The sequence below is a fragment of the Berghia stephanieae genome, chromosome 5 (assembly GCF_034508935.2).
Source record: "Berghia stephanieae isolate SIO BIC M18660-M18661 chromosome 5, UCSD_Bste_1.3, whole genome shotgun sequence".
Taxonomy (NCBI): Eukaryota; Metazoa; Mollusca; class Gastropoda; order Nudibranchia; family Aeolidiidae; genus Berghia; species Berghia stephanieae.
In genome coordinates, this window is record NC_088364.1 from 63,633,000 (window position 1) to 63,645,499 (window position 12,500).

At 40.7% G+C, this 12,500-nt stretch overlaps 2 protein-coding genes across 6 annotated transcripts in view; both read left to right on the forward strand.

The window, feature by feature from the left end:
- The window catches only part of LOC144973386 (cAMP-dependent protein kinase regulatory subunit), a 182,398-nt gene that overhangs the window by 127,539 nt on the left and 42,359 nt on the right, over positions 1–12,500 (forward strand). The window contains exon 1 of one of the 3 annotated variants that reach the window (XM_078915748.1): positions 11,616–12,022. The exons of the other annotated variants lie outside the window; for them this stretch is intronic. Within the exon in view, the coding sequence (XP_078771874.1) occupies positions 11,969–12,022 (54 nt within the window). The 5' untranslated portion in view covers positions 11,616–11,968. Of the gene's footprint in view, positions 1–11,615; positions 12,023–12,500 lie in introns of those variants that run through there. 3 annotated transcript variants of the gene reach the window in all.
- Positions 1–12,500, forward strand: part of LOC144973384 (uncharacterized) — a 226,549-nt gene that overhangs the window by 68,577 nt on the left and 145,472 nt on the right. The window lies entirely within an intron of this gene.

Here is a 12,500-nt window from a genome sequence, read left to right on the forward strand (position 1 = left end):
CTCTCTCTCACACACAGACAATAAGAAAAAATAAGCAAAACTAGACAATACTGAACAAAAACAAAACAAAAATGATCCCCCCACCTCCCGAATAGAATAAGAAAGAAAGGAAAAACAACCCCACCCACCCCTCAATTTTTTTAATGTTCTTTTGTAAATCAACCGCCAGACAAGAAGACTTACCACCGGACCCCACCACTAAAAATGTAGATGTAGTCCAAATCCCATCTAACACGTGACCTAGATAAACCCCTCTCACTCATTCTATCTTCTACGATGCCAGGCGTCGGTCGCGGTTGTCACAGGTCCGATGTCTCATTGAATTATCTACTTCCAACCACCCCCCCCCCCCCCCCCCCGCCCGACCCCCGTCTCCTTTCCTTTAATTATTTTTTTCGACAAAATCTTCTCTATCCCTATCCCCCTCCTTCCCCCCCCCCCTCTTCCGCCTCCTTTCGTGTAATTATTATTTTGTATACATCCTCTTCTCTTTCCCTTTTCCTCTTCCCCCCCCCCTCCCTTCCAACCTCATTTAATCTAATTATGTTTTAAGGTCAATACCAGCAATTCTGGAAAAACAGGTATTTATAATTTTGACCAGAAAGCTCGTCCTTCAAATTAATATGGATGGATATGACCTTCACCTTTTCAAAAACAACAAGATTAAAGTGATCGATGGATTAATGGTTTTACTATTTTGTATTTGGTGTAAAAATCTTGGTGGGAGAGAAGGTAGACATCGCTAACTTATAGCCTGACACTGGCCAAAAAATCACGTCAAAAGACAAGTCTTTGGCCACAAAAGAAAACAAATCGTGAGTTGTATTCAATATTCAACCAAAGGGATCACTTGTTTCCTTGAGCTTTACTAACGACAACTCACTAGACGCTACACAAACCTTTAAAATGACGTCAAAGTATAAGTCCTATAGGTTCTTGTGTCGGACTATAATTGTTACCTGTACGATGCTACGCTAGAACCGTGGCCTTCGTAAGTTAGCCTGATACTGACAAAAATGCGTCAAATGCAGTCTTGCTACAAAAGAAAACAAATCGGAGTTGAATTCAATAGTTCTACCAATGAAATGACTTGTTTCCATGAGCTCTACTACGACAACTCACTAATGACGTCAAACTGCCAGTCCTTTGGATTTCAGTATCCGGCTATAACATAACGATGGCTACGCTAGAACCAGTAGGACTTATATTTGACGTCATTGTTTTTGGTTTTGTACCGTCTAGCGAGTTGTCGTTAGTAAGCTCCAGGACAAGTGATTCTTGTGATAATAATATTTTATTATGTTATCCATCATCATCATCATAATCATCATCATCATCATCATCATCATCATCTCATATCATCATATCATCATCGTCATTATTATTATTATTATTATCATCATCGTCATCATCATCATCACTATCATCATCATCATCATCATCATCATCATCATCATCATCATCATCATCATCATCATCATCGTCATCATCATCGTCTCATCATCATATCATCATCATCATCATCATCATCATCATCATCATCATCATCATCATCATCATCATCATCATCATCATCATCGTCATCATCATCATTGATAACACTCAGTTTTGCTGTGTCCGTACAATCATCCAGCGTGTTTACTTACAGGCATGGCTTCAATATAGAGAGACTGATTGTTTCTACGGCGTCCAGCAGGAGATACAGGATTCGTTGTTCACGTGACTTAAAGTATATTATCCTTATCGCTTACACGGAGTATAATTATCTCCCTTGTTTGCATCTTGGATAGGGCGGAGAATCGTCGATGTCATGTTTTCTTCTACTTCTACCGTACGCAGAAAAATAACCCCACATAATTTTAAAAACAGTTTTTGGCCAGGAATCTCGTCAATCAAATATCGATGGATTAAAATCACCCCCATCGTGTCAGGGACTCAAACCCGGGATTGGGGATTGTCCTTGAGACGTCTTTCATTGAAGTCCCGGGTGGTTTTGGGAGTTTGCTTGAGATTGTGAGGGTCGGTGTTCGATCGAGATAGTTGAAGTACGAGTTTTCTGGCTAAAATTTAAAAAAAAATAATTTTTTTTTTCAAGGTACGTCAATGTACCTCAATGTTTGTCGGACAGACTTTCCTTGTCCTTGTGGTATGACTGCAGTAACTGCCGTACTTTGGAAAAACCATGTGTTTAAAAATTTGGCCAGAAAAGTCGTCCTTCAAATATCGATCGTTTTAAATGACTCTCATCTCAGCAAAAACTCTCAAACCTGGGACATCAATAATTACGACTTCGCGGATTTTAACTATTAACTCCCCCCTCCCCTCCCAAAAAAACCCAACAAAACCTAAAAAAATAAAAAACCGAACCCCCCCCAAAAAAAAACAAAACAAACAAAACAAACAAAACCCCCCCCCCCAACAAAAAAAAACAAAACAAAACAAACAAAAAAAAAACAACAAAATACAAATCAAAACAAACAAAAACAAAACTGACAAAAACGAAAGAACCCCCTCCCCGCCCTAAAAAAAATACCAATCAAAAGATAAAACAAAAAAAATAACACAAAGAACCCGTTAATTGTCAGGATAAACAATCAGCCAATGGCAGGACAGCCAGCTCGCGGTCAATGACCTTTGCCCCCTGACGACTGGTTAATGAGTACATAGCGAGCATTGATGCATTGGCGGGCACAGTCGCTATTCCTATTTGGGACCTGGTAACATTGATCATCTTGGGTGCTCGCACTGATGGCCATGGGGGTAATAGGATTCAAAAGTCTGATGTCACGTCCGCCCAGCAACCAGCAGCTTGGTACTAAAAAAAGAAAATCGTTACTTTTTATTCGTCATGCTGGCTAGAACTTTTTTCACATGTCGCGTGATCAGAATGTATAAAAGTCAAAACATGATCAGATTTATAATGATTTTCTCCTCTGGATACACTTTTATGCTCGTCGAAGAAGTATTTCATAAGGTCGTCCGCCACTGTTCATATAGTTTAGAACCAGTTACTAAGTTACTATGCGTCATTACGAGGGAAGTGACGTCACGACTGTTGAACCCTATTTACGAATCTACTACATTCTGTATGCCTGCTCTGACGCTGGGGCATGGATGGTGATGAGGGTGATGATGGTGATGATAATGATGATGTTGATGTTGTTGTTGATGATGATGACGACGACGACGAAGGGTGATGATGATGTTGATGATGATGACGAGAGCGATGATGATGATGATGATGATGATGATGATGATGACGATGACGAGGAGATGATGATTGATGATGAGACGACGATGATGATGATGATGATGATGATGATGATGATGATGATGATGATGATGATGATGATGATGATGATCTGAGTTCCTACAATGGACGATGGAAATTTATGGACGTGTATTATTGTTGTAGCGGGATTGCATGTGACTGTCTAATTGTTCAACCTTACCTTGTTGTCAGTGGTGATTGGTTTCCTTATGCAGATCTGCCTAGTACTACGAAAAAATCGTAGAAATACGATTTTTTTGGCTCCAGCTACAGAACTGCATAAGCCTCTTTGACTCAATAAATCTCGTTGAAAAGGAAAATTTAGTTCTTTAGCACCTATATCCAGGACTTTGGAGCATTTTGGACCATGCTGAGAGAACATTATTTTATTTCCAAAGCTATCTAAAGGGACTCTTTCATTTTTTTCCCCTTGGAAACTACGAATTTTTCTAATTCCAGGTAGGCAGGCAGCTCCGCTATTGCGACATTTTTAACGTCGTCTTTTTATGGACGTAGTACCCGGTGTTATTCTAATCCGCCTCATTGATCAAGATGTCGAACAACTCCTTTTCTATTTCTTGGTCCCCATCCATCTTTCTCTAACTCCGCCTCTTCTTCCCCCGCCTCCTCCTCTTCCTCCTCTTCCACCTTCTCATTCTTCTCTCTTCATTCCTCGACCTCCTCGTTCTTCTCCGCCTCATCTCTTCATACCTTCTCTCCTCCTTCCGTCCTACCTTCATATCTTCCTTCTTCCGCCTCCTTCTCCTCCTCCTTCTTCCTTACCTTCCTTCCTCCTCACCTCCGTTTTCCTCCTTCACTCACTTCCTTCCTTCACCCCTTCTCTCCTCCTTTTCCTTCCTTCCTTCCTTCCCTCCCTTCCTTCCTTCTCCTCTTCCTCCCCTCTTCCACCCCCTCTCCTCCAACCCTCCTCTTCCTTCCTTCACCCTTTCCTTCCTCTCTACCCTTCCTTTTTCCCTTCTCCTCTTTCCTCCTCCTCTTCCACCTCCCTCTCCTCCAACACCTCCTCCTTCTTCATTCCTTCCTTAACCTCCTTTTCTTCACTTCCTTCCTCCTCCTCCTCCTCCTTCCTTCCTCCTCCTCCTTCCTTCCTCCTCCTCATCCTTCCTTCCTTCCTTCCTTCACCTCCTTTTCCTCCTTCCTTCCTCCTCCTTCATCTTTTCCACCTCCTCCTCCTCTTCTCTCCTCCGCCTCTTCCAACTTTCCTTTCTCCAACACCTCCTCCTCACCACAACTATTGTCTTCAGCGACATTCCCGTCGTCTTCACAGTTACACAAATTAATCAAGACCAAGTCATAAACGATAACTCTGGATGGATTCGCGGGAGGCATCTTTAAATCGTGTTACTTCCCTTGGGATAAATTAAGTGATCATGATTTTTGTGAGGGTGTCAGATGGACGGGACAGGTGCAAACTACAAACATGTAAGGTGAAAACAATTTTACACACACACACACACACATACACACACATACACACTCAGACACACACACAGACACACACGCACACAGACACACACGCACACACACCCACATACACACATACACACCCACACAATTCAACGCACAAAGAGAGAGAGAGAGATAGTGAGAGAGCAAGAGAGAAAGAAGAGAGAGAGAGAGAGAGAGAGAATGAGAGAGAGAGAGAGAGGGGAAAAAAAAGAGATGAGAGAGGAAGAGAGAGAAGAGAGAGAGAAGAGAGAAGAGAAACAATGAGAGAGAGAGAAATAAGATAGAGAGAAATGAGAGAGTGAGAGCGAAAGAGAGAAAGATGAGAGAGAAAAGAGAGAGAGAGAGAATGAGAGAGAAGAGAGAGGGAGAGAGGCGGAGAGATAGATAGATAGATAATATATAGATAGAGAGGTAGAGGTAGGTAGTGGAAGGTAGGTAAGTAGGTAGAGAGTAGGTAGAGTAGGTAAGAGTGTAGGAGGTAGGTAGAAGATAGAAGAGAAAGATAGATAGATAGAAGAAAGATGAGAGAAGATAGAGAGATGAGAGATGAGAGAGAGAGAGAGAGAGAGAGAGAGAGAGAGAGAGAGAGTGAGAGAGAGTGTAGTGCTTATGATGATGACGATGGCAACGACCGACGATGATGGTGATGGTGATAATGATGTTGACAACGACGATGATGAAGACGATGACGATGATAATAACCAAGATACCTACCAAAGTTACAAGATATCGATAACGAAGATGACGACAGTGACCTGGCATTAATGACGTCATCAAACCACTCGTAAACAAAAATCTCTTCCCGAAATCGATTATTATGTAAATTTGTAATTGCCAGGTAAATAAATATAAAACAGCCATCTTTATGATAATGACCTACGGTACGCTAAACCCGTAAGAAGAGAAAATCTCTTGATATTTGGCAACACGTTCTATTTTCTCCTTAGTCTGCCAAAAAAAACAATTATTTTTTTTTTCCAATTTGGCCAGATTTATTTTTCTTTCATTTTATCAATTTTTGCCCTCCCCCGTTGTCTCTGTCTGAAAAATTGTATTATCGCCTAACAGGCGTCATGGGGTCGTTCTGTATGTTACGTGATTCTGTTGTTGGTCAGGAACCCCTTGTAAAGCGGGTTGAGTACGTTTAGTGGATATTGCGCTATATGCGAGTAAAAGCTCAATATTTTTTTTTCTTATGAAGAACAAGTTTTCTGGCCAAATTGAATAAAGTAAGTCGTGTTTTTTTGGCCAGAAAATGGCTAAATGTTGTATTGGAGGTCTTAGGATCTCTCTAAGTCCACCCCACTCAATATGCAAATGGGGTACGGATTGCACTAGACCATCAGATTGAGGATGGATCGTTTTGTTCTTCTTATTTCCTTCCTGCGTTTGTTTGTTTGTTTAATTGTCTGTTTGGTTCGTCTGAATTCTGATTGATGTCCGTGAAGACGGGATAGGACGGGAGAAAAATCCCTAATCTCCCCCCCCCCCCCACCCTTCCCCCTACCCCTCAGTCACCCCCCCCCCCTCCCGCCCCATCCTTCCCACGTCCTCTATATATAATAATATATTATTGTTAAGCGGTATCGGGAAATATTTGGCCCCGAGGGCCGGAAGACATGGAGTCTAGAAGGTCATTCCTGGAGGTCATGGAATGACCTATTTCGGGGTTTCAACAGTTATCAATTTTTTTCCAGAGTACGACGGATATTTAAAATTTTGACCAGAAAACTCATCCTTCAAAAATATATAATCGATTTCAATTGCGTCCATTGGTGTTTAAAATAAAGTTTACGTTTCAATATATCTCATAGATAGAACATTTCAAAAATTAGAAAAATTGACTTAATCATTTTTGGAAAACCAGTCTTTAATTTTGTAAAAAATAATTAATTAATCATTGACAAAGTAAGTGTTCAGTGGTTTGTGGCTGTTTGTTGATGGTTTGTGGACAAGATTGGCCTCGCTCTTCCCTACATTGAATTCCCTTTCATTAGTTGCTTCATTAGGTCCATTTGGTTTGAATATCATAGCACGCTCTCTCTCTCTCTCTCTCTCTCTCTCTCTCTCTCTCTCTCTGTCTGTCTGTCTCTGTCTCTGTCTCTTATACACGCACACACACACACACACACACACACACACACACACACTATCTCTCTCTCTCATAGTCCCTCTCACTCACACACACACACATACAATCCCTCTCTCTCTCTCTCTCTCTCTCTCTCTCTCTCTCTCTCTTCATCCATACATTCATCCATTCATCCACCCATCTATCTATCCATCAATCCATTCATCCATCTTTCGATCCATCCATCCACCATTCCATCCACCCACCCATCCGTCCATCCATCCATCCGCCCATTCATCCATTCATCTATCCATCCATCCATACATCCATCCATCCACCCGTCCCCCACCCATTCATTCACTCATCTGTCCATCCATCAATCCATCCATCCATCCACCTATTCATACATCCATCCATCCATCCACCTATTCATCCATCCATCCAGTCATCCATCCATTCATTCACCCACCTATCCATCCATCCACCTATCCATCCATCCATCCACCCCTAGGACTTCATTCGCTGATCCACCCACCTATCCATCCATCCAGTCATCCATCCCAACAATCCATCCATCCATCCATCTACCCCTTCATCCAATCTTCACTCCACACCCCCCCCCCCCCCCCCCCCCCCCCCCCCCCCCCCAAATCATCCCTTTTACCATCTGACAACGTTTCCTCCCCTTACGACTTGCGAATCTTCCCTCACCCCACCAGTTTGTTCTCACTCACTCACTCACTCAAGACTGCACGCGCTGCCAGGAATTGGTGGTGAGTAGTAGTCCTGTATCCATCTCGCCTGACTGAGAGTGAGCGAGAACACGCGTCAAACCTGTTGCGTTTACGCCTTGAGTTCGATCGGGTCTGGTTGTGTTAGATTTGACATTACTGATAGTTGGAAGATGAAAGGAAAACTGTGTACGTCTTTTCTTGTTGTGGATTCCAATTGGATAATGTGTTTGTGTGTGTGTGTGTTTGTGTGTGTGTGTGTGTGTGTGTGTGTGTGTGTGTGTGTGTGTGTGTCTGTGTCACAGTGGCAGTCGACATTTTCATGAGGATTTTAACAGAAAAAGCAGTTTATTTACTAGATTAAAAATCTGATTTGTTTTTTGTTTTTTTTTCATTCCGTGAATAAGGAATTGGTTAGCAGTGAATTCCTGGAAATTTAGAGATTTATTTTAAGCGATGACGTCATTCGAAACTGTTGAATGCGACGATTTTGCGCGATACAAGAGAAACAATTCATGGCAAAGGACAATCTCAAAACAAAACAAAACAAACAAACAAACAACAACAATAACAATAACATGAACAATAACAATAACAACAACCACGATAACAATAACAACAATAATAACAATAATATCAATCACAATAACAACAATAACAACCATAACAATAATAATAACCACAATCACACGAACATTAACAACAATAAAAATAACAACCACCATCACAATAACAACAACAACAACAACAACAACAACAACAACAACAACCCTTTGACTTTCTCTCCGTCGTTGAATTGGTTCTAAAAGATCCAACCAAAACAAATTCATCATTGTTCAGAAATGGCCTGTAAAATCAATCAACCCCAGCTTTGACAGCCACTGGCTGTCAAAACGGTGAATGTGGATATATTTACATTGATTAAAACGGATGTGGAAAAAAATATACCGTAAACTTGAGTAACTTTACCTAAAGGGGCGATTTGGATCTTTCAAAAAAAAAAAAAAAAAAAAAATTACCTATAATATTGGGCGGTTTTAATCAGTCTCACTATATTCTGCCGAACAGACCATCCGTCAACTTTAAAGGTCAAAAACTGTTGTATGTGTCTTTACCACTTATTCATTTGGCGGACATAATAGACGAATATTTTACCTACACGCATACCTACTATCAATGATCAGCTCGGTTTATCGAAATGATTTGGTTTTCTCAAGAGTACTGATGTATCACGTCCCTCTACCATCATTATTGGATGTCCGCGACCCCCCCCCCCCCCCCCCCCCCTCCCATCCACGTGTGCGTGTCGTGCAGTTAATTTTTATCCAATCCAATTTGTAAACACTTACTGCTGCTGTCACTCGCTCGCGCGCGCGCGCGCGCACACACACACACACACACACACACACTGGTACGTCCCTTGTACTTCCTCTAGTGTCCGCTGACTGACCACTCACCGTCCAGTGTATAAACGTTCCAATGGTAGGACTGGTCACTTCGTGTCTCTTGGACTTGGATAGGTCAACACTTAACTGCCGTATCTAGAAAAAAACCCATATTATTTTAAACATTGGTCAGAAAACTCGTCCTTCAAATATCGATCGGTTTAAATGACCCTCATCTTGGTAAAAACTCTCAAACCTTGAGTTTTTGCCAAGATGAGGGTCATTTAAATCGATCGATATTTGAAGGACGGGTTTTTTTTGGCCAAATTTTTAAATATCGGTTTTTCCAGAGTATGACAGTTAATACGTTGTGTGTGTGTGTGAAATGTGGACATAGCGATCTTAAGTACTCGCCCATCACCCGAAATAATCAGCCCCACAGATCTTGATTAAAAAATATGTCACAATGCGAATTCCACACCAACGAGTCAGAATTATTGTGATAAATAATCACAAGCTGATTTCCTCGGGTGACAGGCAAATTCTTAAGACGGCGATGATTTTCTTCAATACTGGAAGTATAATTTTTGGTGTGCTCCATAGCAACCTTTTGAACATGCCGATCGGTCGAATGGGTCAGTCCCACAGTTAGTAAGTCACGATATTTTGACACATTGATGACGGAATTCATCGCGACCATATACAGTAACTACTCATTTGACTTTTCCCTCCCAGCCAAGGACTCCGGCAAGGGTCAGGTCAAAACCAAATAATCACAAAAGAAAACAAATCGTGAGTTGTGTTCAATAGTTCAATCAATGGGATCACTTGTTTCTTTGAGCACTACTAACGACATCTCACTTGGCGTTGCGCAAACCTTAAAAATGACGTCAAAAGATAAGTCCTGGTAGGTTCTAGTGTCAGGCTATAGATTGAATGAAGTTGACATCAATCCAGTCTTTGTTATTGGTTTTTTTTTTACCATCCACGTTTATGAGTAATTTTCACTAAACTGTATTATCCAGACCATAAAAATTCATGGTTACAAAGAGTTTTGTGTGTTGGTCCGTTATACTTCCGGATGGCAGTGTTGTGAGATTCTTGCCCAAGCGCATACTATCTATAAGTTAAAGATGGCTACAATCTGCTGTGGGGTTGATTGCTTTGGATGATAGAGACAAGTAGGTGGTACATAGGATTGCTTAACCTCTGAAGCGTGAAACATGCTTCATACTGCGTTCATGATAATGATAATTTGTGGTGTCCAGCCAAACGTTTGTACATCACACTTAAGTTATCAATAAATATTATTTTGGAACCCCGAATATCAAATCACGTTGTTTATACGTTGTGCGTTACTACATAACACTTGTACAATTGTTAAAGCGTCACATGAAATGGAATAAAAAATGAAGAATGTTTCGGATCTAAGCAATCACAATCGAAAATGATAATAATTAAGTCAATTGTCCTTTATTACCTGAGGCGATTTTGTAAAAAAATGTTTTTAACGTTTTAAAGTTCAAAGACACCCTCAGCCTCACTTACGTTGATAATAAGAATGGAGGCAAATGTGTTTTAGGGACCCTTGTTATGTTCCTAAAAAAAAAAAAAACCTCAACAAAACAACAAACGAACCCATTATTGAAATGCGTCACGGGTTTGGTCGTTTGTTTGGTTCAGTCAAAGTCGTTGGGTGTTTGATGATGTCGTGGCGTGATTAGCTGGCGTTTGAAATATTTGATTAGATTGAAAATGTCCCGTCTTTGATGATGGCGATGTGGAAGAATTGGGGGGCCAGGAACGGGGGGGGGGGGGGGTAGTGGATTATAATGGCGTCGGTGTTTACATCTTCCAAAGGAAATCTCATCATATTTTATACTATGGTTTATTGAGTAAAACTTTAAAACAATCTTTTAAATTTATCCATTAATTCCTTCATTCATTCCTTCATTCATTCATTCATTCTTTCATTCATTCGTTCATTAATTAATTAATTAATTAATTAATTAATTAATTAATTCATTCATTCATTCATTCATTCATTCATTCATTCATTCATTTATCCATTCATTAATCCGCCCCTCCATCCATCTAGCCACCTACCAACCCATCAACCCACCCAAACATTCAACTATCCATCCAACCATCCACAAAACCACTTTTCCATCTTCCATCCATGTGTCGTCGCCCCCCCCCCCCCCCCCCCCCCTTGATGTATTCCAATAAAACGTATTGATAATAACCAGTCCACATATTTTTACTTACCCGTTCATTCCGTCGTCAAGTGGCTTTTAATTGTTTATTATTTCGAGGAATAATTTCATTTCAAGTGGTTTTTCCCAATAACGTTGAATATTGAGTGGAGACACGAGGTCTTACAGCCAGTTATTGCTGATGTTTTCGTTCCAAATAACGTTAGCAGGTTTGTTTAAAAATGTGGCCAGAAAAGTGGTCCTTCAAATATCGATTGATTTAAATGACTCTCATTTTAACATAAACTCGAATCTGAGACTTCACCAACATTTTCAAGGATAGTTTTTTGACAATATGTGGTCATTTTATATATATAAATATATATTTGAAGGACGAGTTTTTTTGGCCAAAATTTTAAAGGTTAGTTTGTTTCCGAGTGCTGCAGTTTTGATACAAATTAATATATTTATGTATTTCCCTAATCTTAGCAGCTCCTCAGATATGACCACAATCACGTGATCTGACGAAGGGCGCGCTGACGTCTCGGGTTAGACTGAGTTAGCTGTGTCCAAGGTGAATGTGAAGTTATCTTTCCCCAACGTATTTATTATTCTATTTCGGATTTGGAGGCCATTTTGTATGTGTGTTGTTCTGGTGGTTTTCTGAGTGTTGTGATCATGTGACACGTATTTCACGGCCAACCAATGGGTAAATACTTCGGACTGCACATCTCTATGTGACCAAAACACGCAAAATTCTATCTGTGTTGAATGTCGTGGACTTGTCGTCTTGGATACACAGACGGATTACGTAACTTCCGGCCTGGGTCAGCCAGAAGACCATCATGTCTCTTGCTGCGATGTGTAACAACTTGCATTCTGGATTAACACTGCAGCAGGTGAATAGAGCAGACCATACACTGCCATTTCACAACTCTCTCTCTCTCTCTCTCTCTCTCTCTCTCTCTCTCTCTCTCTTCTCTATCTACTCATTATCTACTATCTATCTACTATCTATCTATCTATCATCTATCATCTATCTTCTATCTACTATCTATCATCTCTCCATCCATCCATCATCCATCCATCCATCCATTCATCCATCCATCCATCATCCATCCATCCATCCATCCATCATCATCCATCCATCCATCCATCCATCTTTTTTTTCTTTCTTACACTTACACAAACAAAGCAGTTACATTTTCATTTCGGTCAGAAAACACTGACCACAAACATCGGTTGATGACGATGGCGCCAACTTGCCACAACGAATCAAACCTGAGACTTCCAGTGTCTTCTATAGAATTCGCCAGGGTGGGAATTTGTGACAATTTTAATCGGTTACTAGTTTTCAAGTCGAAGTTTTCTGGCGAA